The sequence below is a fragment of the Sciurus vulgaris genome (genome assembly GCF_902686455.1).
Source record: "Sciurus vulgaris genome assembly, chromosome: 6".
NCBI lineage: Eukaryota > Metazoa > Chordata > Mammalia > Rodentia > Sciuridae > Sciurus > Sciurus vulgaris.
Genome location: NC_136466.1, coordinates 10695485 through 10713442, shown reverse-complemented (window position 1 = coordinate 10713442; position 17958 = coordinate 10695485). Strand labels below are relative to the sequence as shown.

The 17958-nt window shown below is 43.1% G+C and overlaps 1 protein-coding gene across 1 annotated transcript in view; it reads left to right on the top strand.

Annotated features, from left to right (window-relative positions):
• DOCK2 (dedicator of cytokinesis 2) overlaps positions 1 to 17958 on the top strand; it is a 407460-nt gene that overhangs the window by 371354 nt on the left and 18148 nt on the right. The window contains exons 43-46 of the mRNA XM_079145391.1: positions 188 to 272; positions 1021 to 1107; positions 5034 to 5210; positions 6349 to 6432. Of these exons, the coding sequence (XP_079001517.1) occupies positions 188 to 272; positions 1021 to 1107; positions 5034 to 5210; positions 6349 to 6432 (433 nt within the window). The remainder of the gene's footprint in view (positions 1 to 187; positions 273 to 1020; positions 1108 to 5033; positions 5211 to 6348; positions 6433 to 17958) is intronic.

The window sequence follows — 17958 nt, the reverse complement described above, 5'->3', positions numbered from 1 at the left end:
CAGGAAAGCCTGTGCAAGAGTCACTGTTAGGGAGCCCAGAACATAGAAACCAATTTTAAATGCTGCCACAAGGACTCTGCCAGACCTGAAGATACTGTAATGAACTTCTGTGGACAGTGCAGGCACAGACCGGATGTTAGTGGCTGGGCTTGGCCGCCAGGAGTCTCACTTCCTTCCTGTCTTTCAGCTTTTACAAATCCAACTACGTGCAAAGATTCCACTACTCCCGGCCCGTGCGCAAGGGCACAGTAGACCCTGAGAATGAGTTTGCTGTGAGTATTTCTTTATCATGGGCAACCAGGGTGTGGATCTGCCAGCTCAGAATGGGAGGGAACTTGACCCAAAATCAGAAAAAGAACTGAATGTCCGTGGGTTTGATGGCATCCATTCCCCTGCCTCGTCTCTTTCCCTTTCCCACGAGTCTCCTGAGCGCATCAGGTGACCTCATCAGTCACAGGGCATTCAGGTACTTCAGGAGGTAAAGCCCAGGCAAAGAAGGGTGTCAATGAAGTCAAACCTTCCAGCAAACACCAATGAGAAGCCACCGCGACATAGTCACCTCTGTGCCCTGTGTGCAACTAGTGTGTGTGTGTGTTTCCAGCTGGGACCTGGCTTCCATCCCCAGGGCCAAGGCTGGAGTGAAGAGGCGGCTCTGAGTCTCTCTCCACTCTCTGCCACTGTGATTCTTAATATTTGGGGAGTCACCCCTCCCTTTGAGAATCTAGTGAACGTTATGGACACTCGATCAGAAAATGTGCATGGACACATTCAATATTGCCTAAAAATTCAGACGCTAATAAATCCAGTTAGAACCTACTTGGTCTAAGTCCAGAGAGAACTTCTGCTTCACGCTGGCCAAGAAGTGTTAGGGGTTGGGGAGGGTGCTTCTGGGTCTTGCAATATTTCCTCTGCTTTTGGATGCATGGGGTGTCCTGGGGCCACCGGGTCTCTGCCAAGCTGCTCTGGTGCCCAGTTTTGATAAGTGTGTTGCTCTTCCGCCTTGCTCCCTGCCCCGAACAGTCGATGTGGATCGAAAGGACCTCCTTCGTGACTGCCTACAAGCTGCCAGGCATTCTGCGCTGGTTCGAGGTGGTTCACATGTCCCAGGTGAGTCTCGGCACAATCGTGGCAGACACAGAAAGCCACATTTCTGGCCAGAATCCAAAGGCTTGAACTCTCTTTTGCAGAGAGCATATACTTTGCTTCTCCACAAGCCTTAGGGTCTCCATGTTCTCTGGCCGCTAAGAATTTTGCTGTTTCAGAGGAAGGTCCAGTGTGGTGGTAAGGACACCTTATTAATGAGGACACATTCAGGACGTCTTACTTATTGAATCATTCAAAAACTATTTCATGAGTCCCTAACACATGTCAAGTGCTGTGCTAAGACCTGAAGATTCTGCAATGGTGCTTACATTCTAAAGGGGAAGACAGACTGAAAAGTCAAAATAAATATGGGTTGGTGATAACCATGATGGAGAAAAATAAATCAGAAAAGTGACAGAGGAATGGTGGCTATTTAAAATAGAATAAACTTCTCTGTCAAAAGGGTTTTGAGCAAAGACCTAGAGGAAGTGAGGAAGTGATCCATTCAGATATTGAAGAGAGGGACATTGCAACAGGGGGACAGCAAGAGTAAAGGCCCTGGGACCAGAGCAGGTTTTTATACAGATCAGAATGAGTGAGGGGTGAATAATAGTATTCTGATTGTAGACCATTAGTAGGACTTTGGCTTTTCTGTAAGCAAAACAGAATCGTGAGCAGCTGACTGATGTTTTTGAGCTACTGTATTGAAGCCTGAGGTCATTCCACCTGTGGCCATAATGCCCACCTCTTTCCAGTGAGCCAGCAACTTGGTAGCCCTGCATCCTTTTTATAGGCATGGCCTAGACCTTGGGTAAGTTGAATAAAAATGAAGATAGTAACAAAATCTTCTTGAGCATGTTCTCAGCTGCTCAATTGATGATCTCACTTGAACCCCCGTGACAGATGTTGTTATTCTCCACATTGTACAGGTGAGGGATTAAGGTGCAGAGTAAGTTCCTGGGTTGTTCAAGGTTAGTAAATGAAGTGAATCTGTATCAGCCACCTGGACTGGTCTCATTCTCTCCTTCTCTCCAGAGTGTCTCTGGCCCACCCAGCAAACAGTACCCTGGAAAGGAAGGGTGTCTGCATGCCCTTGTTTTGGATAAGGTTTAGCAAGTGTTCCAGGCACTGAGTTGAAGGTTGAATGATGGCCTCATCCATGTAATCCTCACAAAACCCTGTGAGGTGCCTACTGTCGGCCCTCAGCAGGACCAGGCTCCCTCTACCGCCCAACCAACCGCAAATGGAAACTACTTGGTAAACATGGCATCTGAATGGAATGCATGCGGATTCCTCTCTCTTGTCATTAATTTCCAAACAGTGCAGAGTAACAATATTCACATAGCATTGGCATTGTATTAGGAATTCTAAGTCTTGCAGAGACCATCTGAGATTTGAGGGAGGATGTGCATATACCAGATACTATGCACTTTTGTATAATGGACTGGGGCCTCCATGAACTCCAGTGTCCTTGGAAGGTTGTGGAATTCATCCTTCAGGGAAGCCAGGGGACACTATCATTAATCCTGTTTTTGTGAGGTGAGGAAGCAGACACTTTCCAATGATTGGTGGCCTCTGCCCCTTAGCTCCATGGAGCCCTGTGGCCTGGCGGGGCTCAGCAAGGTGCCTCTTCTTCCATGACCCCCGCTGCTCTGGAGGCAAACAGGGAGCACATTGACTGCTCCTGTGACTGTATTTCTCCTCTAGGCATTCATCACCTCCCGATTGATCACGTAATTTTCCTATGTGTCGATTTTTAACATTAATAGAATATTACATATAATATGTTAGACAAGTTCCCTTAGTCTATCAATTCCAGGAAGATGGAGATTTTTGTCTATTTTATTCTCTGCCATATTCCAAATGCCAAGAGTAGTTAGTCCTAAACCCATCATAGATGCTCAAGAATATTTAAGCAAATCAGTCAATTTAATAATATGCAGACACCCATCGTATCTGAATTGTATTGTACTTTGTGACTTCAGGATTATGAATTTAGGGAAGAAATAGTCACCATTTTTATTTGCTGTTTTTATCCCCATATCTTCTGGTAGGAGTTGGGAAAATGCCCAAAAACTTGACTAGAACAAATTCATTCTTAGGGGCCTGAGATGAGTTACCAAGGACTTCAGGATGCCTCAGACACAGAAGTTTAATGCTTGCTAAGTGACTTCATTTCCCAGCACAATTTTTCATTATATGAACTTGTATCTTGTTCCCTGGTCTTTCTCTCATAAATTGCCATGACTCCAGTACGATTTGTATAGAGACATGAGTTCTGCTGGCCTTGCAGTGTACGTTGTACATTCTGCTTATTTATTGAGGGCTTTTACTTGTTCTTGGCCCTGAGAACTGTAGTCTGTACAATGAGCCCAAGTCTAGGGGTCACTCAAATTCCACTTGGTCATTAATGAGCTACATGACTCATATAGGACGAGTGATCTGTTTCTTTTCTTCTTAGTTTGCATCATCTGTAAAACAGGGATGGCAAAAGTATGGAATTTCAGAACTGAAAGGGAGGCCAGGGTCAGTAAGTCCCAAAGCTAGAAATTCAAATATCTTTAGAGTTCAGCAAGATAAGGTAAATAAATGAAAGAGTCACATGAAGACCACAGGGACTAGTGAAGTCTGTGGCCAGCTTCAGTGGCAACTCCCCCAACTCAATTTAACCTGGAAAAATTAGATTCAGTGTGCCTGCTAGAGAACAGAGCTGTGGGCTTGGTTTGGCCTGCAGTTTTCTTGTGTCTTTCCTGCTTCTTGTCCAGAACCTCTCACTGCGGGAACTCCCAACTTCAAAATCATGGCTGCAGGGAAGAGGGTGAGAAGGTTGTGCTTTCACAGGGACTTAAGGCAGTGGTTTAAGACGATGACCAAAAACAGGGCCACAGAGGCCAATCTGCCCATCTCATGCAGTAGGCTCAGGAGCCAGCTGGGTGTGTTTTTAAGGAGCTCTGCTCTGCCAGGTGCTGCATGACCTCATCTTCACTACAAAGCCACTGAGGCGGCACTATGTATTTAGGGTCCCTTTCTCCATGACATTTTCTCAAATCCCTCAATCCTCTCTTTGGATGCCGGTGAGCATTAACAATAGCTCCGTTAGAACTCTGCAATGGATTTGCTCATTCCCATTTTACTAACAAATTGATTGAGGCTTAGAAGGTCTAGAACCCTGGCCCAAGGTCACATAGCTGGAGAGCCACGGAGCCAAGATTTGTACTTTTAATTTAATCATCTCAGTGGTCCACAAACTGCGGCCAGCGGGCCCCCTTCCACCTGCCGCTGACTTCTGTGACTAGCTAGCTGTACTGGAACCCTCTTGCTCGCTCATTTACATATTCCTGGTAGCTGCTCTCCTCCTACAATAGCAGAGTGGTTGCAACAAAGACCATCTGGTTTGCAAATCCTAAAATATTTACTATCTGGCCCTTGTACAGAAAATGTTTGCGGACCTCTAGCTTAGTTTCCCACTTGCAATCCCTGGCTCCGGAGAACCTCTGTTTGCCGGTTGCCACTGGAAGGCACTGTTTATACTGCTCTGTAAGAGGTGGGGGAGAAGTTTCTCATTACCGTCCAACTAGCCTGGCTTTACCTGGGTCAGCACACTCCCGCATCTCAGGACCAGCTGTGCCATCCTGAGCTCTCAGTCTTTCTAGCTGATGCCCCCCTCATGACTTCTCAGCCAACACAGGGGCTTGAGTTGGCGTGTGTTCAACCTGGGGAGGTAGAAACCCCTCCAGGACACAGGCAGCCTCTGCCCCCCAGGGGAGCCTGTTTCTTCCAGAAGGCAGACGGCCCCAGAGCCTGCTAAGGACAGCAGATCCTGCCATAGCCCCTCAGGGAGTTTGGATGGCGGGTTCGTTTGGATTTCCACCCCATGTGAAATCAGTACCAATAACTGTTTCTAACGCACCCCGCTCCGGCCTTCTGCTTGGTGATCTTATTTTCAACAGACCACAATTAGCCCCCTGGAGAATGCCATTGAAACCATGTCCGCGGCTAACGAGAAGATCCTGATGGTGATTAACCAGTACCAGAGTGATGAGAGTCTGCCCATCAACCCGCTCTCCATGCTCCTGAATGGCATCGTGGACCCTGCCGTCATGGGCGGCTTTGCCAAGTACGAGAAGGTAAGGGCTTCTGTTTTCCAGGCCCTGCCCTTCTCCCCCGGACACTGGGTGTGGTTGGACCTCACCTGGCTCCACTGAGCTCCCGTCTCCTCCCCACCCTCGTTCCCACTCCCTGGGCTGGGGCAGGAGCCTCGGGCTCATCAGGGCCTCGCGTCCCACTAGGCAGGTCCAGGCAGCTGTGTTCCGGGAAGGCTCTGGGATGACCGTGTAAACCTCTTACTTCTGCAGAGGATGGGAGATAACAGGCACGAGTGAGAAGAAAGGGAACCCAGGGCTGTGGAAACAGCTTGGGGACCACGGGAGAGTTGCGATCTAGACATTCCAGTTACAAGGTCCCTCCGGAAGGCCGCACAGTCTTGACAGATCGTTTTTGAACCTCGTGATATCCATGGCAAAAAGGGAAATACCATCAGTTATATAAGTTATGTGGGGAATACCAATTTCTCATAGGGAGATGAGCTTTACTGGCAAGGAGGTAGAACAGGAAAGGCCTTACTTGGCTTTTACCTAGCGAGGCTGAAGGAAGAAGGAACTCTTCATTCTAACGCATGTCAGAAGTGAGTTCCTAGGTCGTTCACTGATGTAAAGCTGAGAATGCCACACCTAGCCTTCTGTCCTTCTGGGTACCCTCAGATGCCCCATGCCGTCCTCAGAGGTGGAAACCAAGTGACGTGCGTGTGTGTGTGCCCCAGGAAGAGCCAGGGAGCTGCCAGGGTCACCTGTGATGAGCGAGGCCGTGCATGCCCACCAGCTGAAGTTCCTCACCGCCTCCCTGTTCTCGAAGCAGTGTGCTGGCGCATCGGAGGCCCCGCGGCTCCGGGCCCCACTCCCAGAGGTCCTAATGCATCTGGTCTGGGTTGCATCTGGAGAACGTGCCTAACACATTCCCAGGTGCTGCTGGACAGGAGCCACGCTCTGAGAACAGCCTCCCAGGAGTTTGCACCCATTCCTGGGGGTGCTGATCTGAGCCTCCAGGAAGAGAAGACAACCCCGGCCCCCACAGGTCCCTCCCAGCAGTGCACCAAGTTCCTGTGAATTCACGCCTGCACCTTTCAGATGAGCCTCTCCCAGGGCCAGAGACTGGTCCTAGGGTCCATGCCAGTGAACGGGAAACCCCACACCCTGTCTGTCCTCCCAGGCCTTCTTCACTGAAGAATACACCAGAGACCACCCCGAGGACCAGGACAAGCTGAGCCGCCTCAAGGACCTGATCGCGTGGCAGGTAGGGTAGAGCTGGGTGGGGGAGCATCCAGCCTTTTCCCGGGACCCCTGGTCCTCAGCAAGCCTCCTGATGGCATGGCTGATCTCCCCTGTCCCCCTGCCCCTTGCCCTTGGCCCTCTTCTGGGTCTGCATCACACCTGAGCAGGCTAATCCCAGAGATTTGGGGCAGTTCACACCTTGCTGCACAGGTGCCAGGCAGCAAAGCTGTACTGGACGTTGCTAAGATTGCTTCCTTGGATGCTGAATTCAGGAGGTGGCTGAGATGAAAGTGGGACTGAGATGAAAACCAGCCCCCACACACACCACCACCACCTCCCCCACCCCATGCACCCGCCATGTACCTATCAGATGATAGAAGACTCGGGCCCCCATCCCCACCCTTCACCTTCGAAGGCTGACCCAGTGTGTTGCAGATGATGCTCAGACGGAGATCAGGCTTTGCAAATAGTGGAGGCCTTTGTGTGGTCGGTTCTTGGTCAAGGGCTCTGCACCTGCTCAAGCAGCAGCTCAGCCTGCAGATCCAAGCCTCAAGAGTGGCCACTTGTGTCCAGCGATGTCCCTTCCCTCCTCGCATCCCTCTCCTTTGTCTCTGTCTTCCCCATCTGGGCTGGAAGCTCCTGGATCCTACCCGTCCCCTCTGTCTCTCCCTCTCTCTGCCTCCCACCACTCATAGCTTACTCCTCTCAATTTCCTCTTTCCCCTTTCATTTCTCTCCCTCTCTCTGCAGAAGACAGTCTGCTAGATGCCTCCCATAGGGGCTTTCAAGAGACCAGGCCTGCGGTACCCGCTCCTAGACCTCTGTCAGGCCTGGGTTCTTTGCAGACCATGCATCACTGCAGAGCACAGGGGTGAACTTGGCTGGGACCAGGGGAGCAAGGAGCCCAGAGGCAGAGAGCAGCCATCTGCAGCTGCGGGTCCTCTCCTTCCCTTCTCACAGACACTGTGCACAGGAAAGCAGAGCTTTTGTTACTCTAGGGAAATCAGGTAATGAGAAGCACTGGGTGCAGCCTCTTTTCTTAAAATAAGGGTTCCTAATTCAGGTCTTTTTCTGCCTCTGCCAGTTTATGCAAAGTGGGACTTTCCAAGTGAAATACCAAGCACTGCTCAGACGCACTTTTCCTAAATGCATTCGTGTGTCTGGAATTTTCTCTCCATTTTCTATTTTGCCCCACTTGTGAAACCCAGGGTCTCTGAGGTCTCTCCATCCTCCTGGAGGTCATTATACCCTTTAAGAATTAAATAATGACATTCTCCCCTGCCTCTGCCACCTGCAACTTGGGAATTGGGAAGACCAAGCTACGAGTGGTTCTCTTGCTCGGATATTTCTGGGGTGTCCCAAGGAAGACTGACAAGTTGGCTTTATGGTTGAGTCTGCACCACTGCCTAGCCTTCTCCAATGGGCCTGTATTCTCCTCTGGTCCGTCTTCTCCATGCCGTGTCCACCGCACTCGCAGGATGGACCAGCCTTACAGGACAGTTGACATAAGACTGTGCCTTCCAAGAAAATTCTACCAGTCTTGGAGCTGATTCGAGGGGCTCTGGATCAACAAGGGAGGCGAAAGACGTTCATTAGATGTTACTGCTCCTCAGAGCTGTGATCTAGGCACCTTCAGACAGTGGCCCCTAGTGGTCACCTTCTAGCACAGGCCACCAGGTGACAGACACCACTTAACCCCCAAAGCAGATGGTCCCAGTCTGTGTCCCGACCCAACTATGAGCACCTGCACTCAGGATGCTGCCTGGCAAAGGCGGCCCTTTCCCATTATTACGCACAGTGAGTGAGCGCTTACTCGGCCACTGCATTCATACAGCCCCTATTTATTGATCCCCTAATGTGTCCCAGGCACGATGCTGAGCAAGAGAGATACGGTGATGGATAAAACTGGGCCAGCTCCCACCCGCTAGAGCCTAATTCTAAAGTGCACATTGATTTTGCAAAGCTAGACATGCTTTGGATTTTCTCAGAACGTGAGAACCTTAGATTTCAAAGGGGCATGTATTTCCACCACTGGCAAACCCAAAGTGCTGAAGTTTTCAAAGTACATTTTATGTTCAAGGTTTCACAGATTTTGATATCGACAGTTTCTTAGCTGTTTCTTCTTTGTAAAGACTTTATTGGCAGGGAAAGATGTCCTCGGTATTTTTCCTTTGAAACTTTTTGTTGAGAAATATCACATCGAGAAAAGTACACATAAAAAATATAGATCATTGATTTCACACCAAGGCAGCTCCCTCGTGACTCCCCCGGGTGAGCACAGAGGCCACCTGCACTCCAAGACTCCTAGGTCTCCCCGTCGCCACCCCCAGACCTCCCCGGGATGGACCGCTTTCCTGTCTTACAAGAAGCATTTCCTTGCTTTTTTTAAAAATAGTTTTAAACACCGTAGTTTAGATTATTTCTGACATGTATCAATGGAATCACAGTGTGATGTTTGTGGAATTCGCTCATTGTGTTGCACAGAGCTGTTGTTAATTTTCCTGGCTGTATCCTGGTCTACACGGGTGGCTGGTAGAACTATCCCAAATGTATGTATTTGCTGATGAAGAATTGAGTTGATTTCAATTTGGGACTGTCACAGCTACTGACAGTTCCTCTGAGGGTCCACCTAAGCCTGGAATTGCGTGGTCAGAGTGTATGAGGATGTTTTGCTTCAGCAGATTGTGCCAGACCTCTATCAGCATAGGTTAATTTTGCCTGTTCTTCGACTTCATATAAACAGTATTGTGCAGAATGTACTATTATGTATCTGGCTTCTTTTGCGCAACATAATGCCTATGAGATTTATCTAGGTCACTGCATATATTAGAGGTTTGGCTTGTTTCTGTTATCCTGTGTATAAATACACAGCACACAGGCAATATGCCAATTGATTCATCCTCTCTGTTCATCCTTGGGGTAGCTTGCAGGTTTTGTATGCTATGGGTAAAGTTGCTATGGAATTCTTGTCCGTGTCCTTTGCGGACATGACACTTGATCCCCTTGGTACGTACACAACAGTGGAATTGTGGGGTCCTGAGTGTTGAGCTTCACTGGATGTAAGGACCTTGGCTGAGCCAGAGTCTGACTCGCTCTTCATTCTTACACCTACTCAGAGTCCTTTAAGGTTAATTCTTCTGGTAGTTGGGCAGTGGCATCTCATTTAGAATTGAACGTGCATTTCCTTCATGAGCAATGGCCCTCTGCATGTGCTTACTGGTTGATTAGGTAACCCTTTTGTAAAGTGCTTTTTCAGATCCTTTATGTATTGTCTTTATATTGATTTGGAGGTATTTATATATATTCCAAATGTGAATACTTTATCAACTATGTTCATGCACACACCTTCAAGTCTGTGGCTAGTCTATTTACTTAATGAAGTCCTCAATGAAGAGAAGTTTATGATTCTGATGAGGTCCAGTTTGTCATCTTTAAGTGATTAGTACTTTTATGTCCATAAGCTTTAAGAAATATACCCCCCAAGATCATGAAGTACATTTTCCTGTTTTTTCTGAAGTTGAATTATTTTATCTTACATATTTATGTGTAAGATCCATTTTTGACTAACATGAATGGACAGATTACAGATTTCCAACCAATCTAACACTACTTCTTGAAACAACTGTTTCCTCCTGCCTTCGGTGTAAAATGATCACGTGCATGTTGGTCTCCTTCTGGACTTTGTTTCGTCCTATCGGTCTGTTTGTCCAGACTTGTACTGATCAACCACTGTGTTAAAACTGCAGCTTTAAAGTAGGGTCTCCAGATCCAGTAGTGAAATCGTAGCCTCTCTTCAAGTTTGTCCTGGGACTTCTAAGACCCTTTTATATCAATATACATTTACAATAAGGTCATTCATTTCCTATGCTCTTCAAGAACACATCGAACATGTGATTAGGAGTACGTTAATTCTGCATGTTAATTTGGGAGCGAATTGATAATCTTAACAATGTGGAGTCTTCCAGTCCATGACGTGACGTGGTGTATGTCTCCAGTTAATTTCTCTCAGCAATGTTTTGTAGTTTCCAGCATAGAGATCTTTCACATATTTTATTTTATTAGATTTATTTCTAGGTATTTGAAGTTTTAAGATTCTATTGTCAATAACATTGCTTTTTAAAACTTTTCTGTTTATCAGTAGAACACAATGGAATTTTTTTTTTTATGTTGGTCTTGTACCTGGAAACCTTACTTTAATTCACTCAATAGAGTCTTTCAGATAGAGTATTTATTGGCATGGAAAGATGTTTACAATATATTCGTTGAAATTTTTGTTGTGAAATATACAGAAAAGTGCACACAAAAACATAAAACTCTGGGTTTTTCTGTTTTTGTTTTTGTTTTTACACAAAGCATTTGCCTGGGCGACCACCCCTGGGTAAGGCAGAATGCCACTGGCCCTCTCAGGCCTCCTCTGTTTCCTGTGGCCACCTCTAACCTTTCCCTGGGCTGACCACAATTATCATCTGTTAATATAAAAGTTTTACTTCATTTCCAATCTTCTACTGTTTATTTATTTTTCTTTTTTATTTTGCCTTACCATACTGATGAATAGAAGAGAGAGTGTATACATGATTTTAGAAACATTCTACTCTAGGCCTGGTTTTCTTGTTTATCTCAATTGAATTTGTGTGTCAAATGCCTTTTCTGCACCTGTTGAGACCTATCTGCATTTTGTTAATGCAGTGAATTTCATTAGTCGATTTGGGAATATTAAGCCAGTCCTGCATGTATGAAATAAGTCCCACTTATTTCGTAATACATTATCATTTTTATATCTTGCTGCATTCTGTTCAATGTGGCTGTTAGGATTTTTGTACCTATTCTCAAAAAATGTTAGCCTATAATTTTCCTTTCTTATAATATCCTTGTTCAGTTTCTATACAGAGCTAACTTAGCCTCAAAAAAGTGAAAGATTTTTCCCTATGCAATGTTTTGGAAGAGTTTGTACAGAGTTGGCATTTATTTATCCCTTAAGTGTTTGCTAGAATTCACCAGCAATGCCATATGGGCCAGAAATGTTTAAAAATATATATTCAATTTATCTCTGAGTTTTTAGATTTTTCTACTTTTTTATGTACTATTTAGTAAATTTCAGTTTTCTAGCAATTTGTTCATTTTATCTAACTATTAAATCTATCAACAACCTTTTTTATAATATGATTATTTATAATGCTTTTTCAACCTGTGGCGATAGTGCCTTTTCACTCCTGATAGTGGTTTTTGGTGCCCTATGTTTTGTGACTCATCTTTTTAGGGATGTATTATCATTATGTCTTTTCAAAGAGTCAACCATTGACTTGGCTGAGACTCTTTTTTTTTTTTTTTTTTTTTTTTTTTTTTTAGGAAGGAGGAATTTGGAAATTTTATTGCCAAGTAACTCTAGTAGCATTGACTTTTTAGAACAACGGTCTAAATTTGTTCCTCTCACTCCTTTTAGTTTCTATGGGTGCCTCCTAATCATGTCCCAGATGAAACATTGTCCCCCATTAGGTCTCCTTTTATACCCTTCTCCTAGGTAGGTCCAAACCCTAATCCTAAACCATAATATGCTTCTTCTTTCTCCCCGCAACCTTTTAACCCTTCGTGGCTGATATTCTTTGTTATAAGTTTATTTTGCATTATGTCTTCTCATCTATTTCCTTTATTTTGCTCTTTTTATGTTTAACTGACTTTAAATTTCTTTTGATTTAATGTTATTAATGTCTTTTTTCATGTAAGTATGGTTTATAAATCAAATCATAATATTTGTGCATCTTTATGGGGCACATCAGGGTAGTTCAATATGTGTATACAATGTGCAGTAAATCAGAGGAATAAACATTTCCAGATGTTTCTGTACTCCCCTAGTCGTTTTGAGATCTGTCAGGTCGTTCTGATCTAAGGTCATTCTACTGTGCTGAAGAACAACCAGAGGTGGTCCCTGCCGTCTGTGCTCCGGTGTCCCATGCTGAACTTCCCGTCCCCTCCCTGGGTCCCTTTCCAGTCTCTAGTGACTAGTTCTCTTCTTCTGCAAGGTTGACTTCTCCGTTTCTTCAGAGGCATGAGAACATGGAGTCCTTGTCTTTCTCTGTCTGGCTTCTTTCACTTAACACAATGACCTCTAAGTCCATCCGTGTTGCAGCAAATGGCAGATTTTATTCTTCATTATGGCTGAGCAGCATTCCATTGCGTCTGTGTGCACTGCATCTTCTTCATCCATTTGAGAGGCATCTGGGTTGATTCCATGTTCTAGCTGTTATGAGTTGTGCTGCTATAAACGTGGAAATTCAAGTATCTTTTTGTTACAATTTCACGTCCTTTGGATGCCCAGTAGTGGAATTATTGGAACATATGGCAGTCTGCTTTTAACTTTTTGAGGAATCTTCACACTGTTTTCCACAGTGGCTGTACTAATTTGCCACCAACACTCTTCCCTTTTCCCCACATCCTTACCAGCTTGTATTTTTTTTCTTTTTGATGATAGTCTGACTTGTCACTCTGCTGATTTAGTTTGACATAATCCTTTTGTCTGTTTTTACTTTCACTTCCTGTGCTTTGGGGGTTTTATCTAAAAACTCATTCCCTATTGGCATAAAGTATTTTCTCTGACTTAAAGTATTTTCTCTGTTTGCTTTTAGTAATTCCATAGTGTCAGGTTTAACGTTTAGGTCATTGATCCATTTTGAATTTATTTTTGTATACAGTGAAAGGAAGGGATCTAGTTTCATGCTTCTGCATATACGATCTAATTTTGCCAGCACCATTTACTGAAGATACTGTTTTTAGGGTTTTTTTCCCTCCAGTGTATGTAATTGGCAATCTTGTAGAAACCCTGTTGGTTGTAAGTCTGTGGGTCACTGTCTGGGGTCTCTCCTGTGACCCTCTGGTCTGTCTGTTCTTATGCCAGTACCATGCTGCTTCAGGACTAGAGCTCTGAGTAAGTTTTGAAGTCGGGGCAGTGCCGCCTTGTTTCGGTTAGCTTTTTCACTGCCGTCACTAAAAGACCCAACCAGAACAGCTGTAGAGGAGGAAAAGTTCATGTGGGGGCTCACGGTTTCAGAAGTCTCAGTCCACAGACAGCAGCTCCATTCCTTGGGGCTCAAGGTGAGGCTCATGGCAGAAGAGTGTGGTAGAGAGAAGTCACTCACATGGTAACCAGGAAACAGAGAGAGAGGTCTCAATTCGCCAGATACCAATACATACCCCAAAGCCACACCCAAAGCCCCACCTCCTCCAGCCACACCCCACCTGCCTTCATTACCATTCAATTAATCCCCTCAGGGGATTAATTCACTGATTGAGTTGAGGCTCTCAGAACCCACCCCCAGTCATTTCTCCTCTGAACCTTCTTGCACTGTCTCACATGTGAGTTTTTGGGGGAAACCTCACATCCAGACCCTAACACTCCTGCATCCTTTCCTGCCCCCACCTCAGGATCACTTCAACTCTTCAGGATCTTTTGTGGTTCCACATTAGTTTGAATTTTAGGAATTCCATATCCATAAATAAAATTACTGGTCTTCATGGGAATTGCACTGAATCTATAGATGATTTTGGTCATTTTGACAATATTTATTCTTTGACCCATGAACACAGGATATTTGTCCTTTATTTGTATCCTTTATAATGTCTCTTGTTGGGTTTTATAATTTTCATTGTAGAGACCTTTCACGTCCTTGGTTAAGTTTATTCCTACACACTTTATTTTTTGTAGGTATTATGAATGGGATGGCTTTCTTAATTACTTTTTTAACAAGTTTATTATTGGTGCATTAAAATGCTATTGTTTTGTGTAGGTTGCTGTTTTGTATCCAAGAATTTTACTGAATTTATAAATTCAAATGAATTTTTGATGGCATATTTGGATTTTTCTGGGCATAAAATCATGTCACCTGCAAATGCGGATCATTTGACTTCTTCTTTCCAATTTGGATAGCCTCTGTTTCTTTCTCCTGCTTGATGTCTCCTGCTAACATTTCCAGCACTATAGTAAATAAGAATGGTGAGAGTCTGCGCTTTTGTTCTGACTTTAGAGGAAACGCTTTCAGCTTTTCCCAAGTCAGTGTGACATTAGCTGTGGGTTATTAATACCCAGACTTTAGTGTTTTGAGTCATGTTCCCTCTGTACTCAGTTGATCGGGAGACTTTATCTTGACTATATTGAGCTCACTGAGGGCCTTTTCTGCATCTATTGAAACGATCCTGTGGCCCTCATCCTGTTGACACACTGCATCCTGTTTATTCATTTGCATCTGTGGAAAAATCCTGCATCCCTGGGATTGATCCCCCTCAATCGTGGGGTATGATCTTTTTGATATGCTGTTGAGCTGATTGATTGGTATTTTACTAAGAACTTTTGCATCTGTGTTTATCAAGGATATAAGTCTGTAGTTTTCTTTTTGTCTGTGTGTCCTTGTCTGGTTTTGGTATCAGGGTAATGTTGGTCTCATAAAAAGGGTTTGAAAAAGGTTCTTCCATTTCAGTTTTTTTGGAAGACTTTATGATGAGTTAGAATTAGTTCTTTTAATGTTTTATAGATTTCAGTAGCAAAGCCATCAGATACTCGACTTTTTTTAGATGGGAGATTTGTTTTTATTTGTCCTAGTTAGTTATACATGAGAGCAGAATGCATTCCAACTCATTGTACACAAATGGAGCACAACTTCTCATTTCTTTGGCTGTACACAATACAGAGGCACACCATTTTTGCAATCATACACGTACATAGGGTGATAATGTCCATCTCATTTCACCATCCTTTCAACCCCAATCCAAACCCCTCACCCCCCTGTGCCCAATCCAAAGTTCATCCTTTCTTCCCTAGCACCCCCCTATTATGGATCGGCATCCATTTATCAGAGAAAACATTTGGCCTTTGGTTTTTGGGGATTGGTTTATTTCGCTTAGCATGATATTCTCCAACTCCATCCATTTACCTGCAAATGCCATAATTTCATTCTTTAAGGCTGAGTAATATTCCAAGTGTATATATACCACATTTTCTTTATTCATTCATCTGTTGAAGGGCACCTAGATTGGTTCTGTATTAGCTATTATGAATAGAGCTGCTATAAACATTGATGTGACTACATCACTGTAGTATGCTGATTTTAAGACCTTTGGGTATAAACCAAGGAGTGGGATAGATGAGTCAAATGGTGGTTCCATTCCAAGTTTTCTGAGGACTCTCCACACTGCTTTCCAGAATGGTTGCACCAATTTGCAGTCCCACCAATAATATATGAGTGTACCTTTTCCCCCACATCCTTGCCAACACTTATTATTGCTTGTATTCTTGATAATAGCCATTCTGACTGGAGTGAGATGAAATCTTAGAGTAGTTTTAATTTGCATTTCTCTAATTAATAAAGATGTTGAATGTTTTTTCATATATTTTCTGACCCATTGTATATCTTCTTCTGCAAAGTGTCTGTGATGTTCCTTAGCTCATTTATTGATTGGATTACTTTTGGTATTAAGTTTTTTGGTTTTTTATTTATCCTGGGGATTAATGCTCTCTCTGAGGTGCAGGTGGTAAAGATTTCTCCCATTCTCTAGGCTCTCTCTTCACATTATTGTTTCCTTTGCTGAGAAGAAGCTTTTTAGTTGGAATTCATTCCATTGATTGAGTCTTGATTTTATTTTTTGTTTTTTTAGGAGTCTTAAGGAAATCAGGTCCTAAGCCAACATGATGAAGATTTGGGCCTACTTAAGAAAACTACCCCATTCACAATAACCTTAAAAAATAAAATAAAATACTTGGGAATCAGTCTAATGAAAGAGGTGAAAGGCCTCTACAATAAAAACTACAGAAACTAAAGAAAGAAATTGAAAAAGACCTTAGAAGATGGAAAGACCTCCCATGTTCTTGGATAGGCAGAATTAATATTGTCAAAATGGCCATACTACCAAAAGTGCTATACAGATTTTATAAAATTCCTATTAAAATTCCAATGTCATTCTACATAGAATATAAAAAGCAATCATGAAATTCATTTGGAAAAATAAGAGACCCAGAATAGCCAAAGCAATCCTTAGCAAGAAGAGTGAAGCAGGAAGCATTGCAATACCAGACTTTAAACTATACTACAGAGCTATAGTAACAAAAACAGCATGATATTGGCACCAAAATAGACATGTAGACCAATGGTACAGAATAAAAGACACAGAGCCAATTCCACATAAATCCAGTTGTCTCATAGTAGACCAAAGCACCAAAAACATACAGTGGAGAAAAGTTAGCTTTTTTAACAAATGGTACTGGGAAAACTGGAAATCCATATGTAGCAGAAGGAAATTAAACCCCACTCTCTCACCCTGCACAAAACTCAACATGGAACAAGGACCTAGGAATAAGACTAGAGACCTTATGCCTAATAGAAGACAAAGTAGGCCCAAATCTTCATCATGTCAGCTTAGATGGGAGATTTTTAATTTCTATTTCAATCTGATTACTCAATATTAGCCTATTAAAATTATCTATGTCTTCTTAAATTTGGTAGGTTTAAGTGTTTATGAAGTTATCCAATTCCTTCTAGGTTTTCCGTTTTTTTAGCATGCGATTAGTCACAGTAGTTTCTTATCATTTGCATTATTGTTCTATCAGTTGTAATGTCCTGTTTTTCGTCTTTGATTTCATTTTGGTCTTTTTTCTTGATCAGTCTAGCTAAAGATTTGTCAATTTTATTTATTCTTTCAAAAACAATTCTTTGTTTCATTGATCTTCTGTACTCTCTTTTAGTTTTAATTTTATGTATACTCTGATTTTTATTCCTACCCTTCTGAGTCTTATTTGTTCTTGTTTTTCTCAGTTTTTGTGATGCATCAATAGGTTGCTTGAGTTCTATTTTTCGATGTATGTATGCATTGCTATAAACTTCCCCCTCAGGACTGCCTTGGCTTTATCTCAGATTTGGGTATGTCATGTTATCATTTGTATGTTTCTAGAAAATTTTTAAATTTTTTCTTTTAATTTAAGTTACCCATTGGTCTTTAGATCTAATATTTGTTTTACATATTTCAGGGTACTGTGTTGGGTTCATACATGTTTATAATTCTTATATCTTCCTGATAAACTGATACTTTTGTTAATGTGTGATGACCTTATGCATGTCATTTTATAATTTTTTTAATTTAAAGCCTTATTTCTTATGAGTATACCTTCTGTTGACTTTTGATATCCATTTATGTGATATCTTTTTCTAACACTTCATTTTTAGTTAATGCTTTTCTTTACTAGTGAATTGAGTTTCTTGTAGATAGCATATAGTTGGGTCCTTTTTTTTTCTTTAAAAAGTTTTTATTGGTTCATTATAGTTGTACACAATGATGGATCTTGTTACATATTCATAGATGTACACACATAACAATATAATTTGGCTAATATCACTCCTCAGCACTCCCCCACCCACCTCCCACCCCTTGGTCCTTTTCCTCTACTGATGGCTCTTTGATTTCCATGAGATTCAGCCCCACCTTTCCTTTTACTAGTTTCTACATAGGAGAGAAAACATGTCCCTTGACCTTCCAAGTTTGACTTATTTCACTTAATATAATGGTCTCTAAAA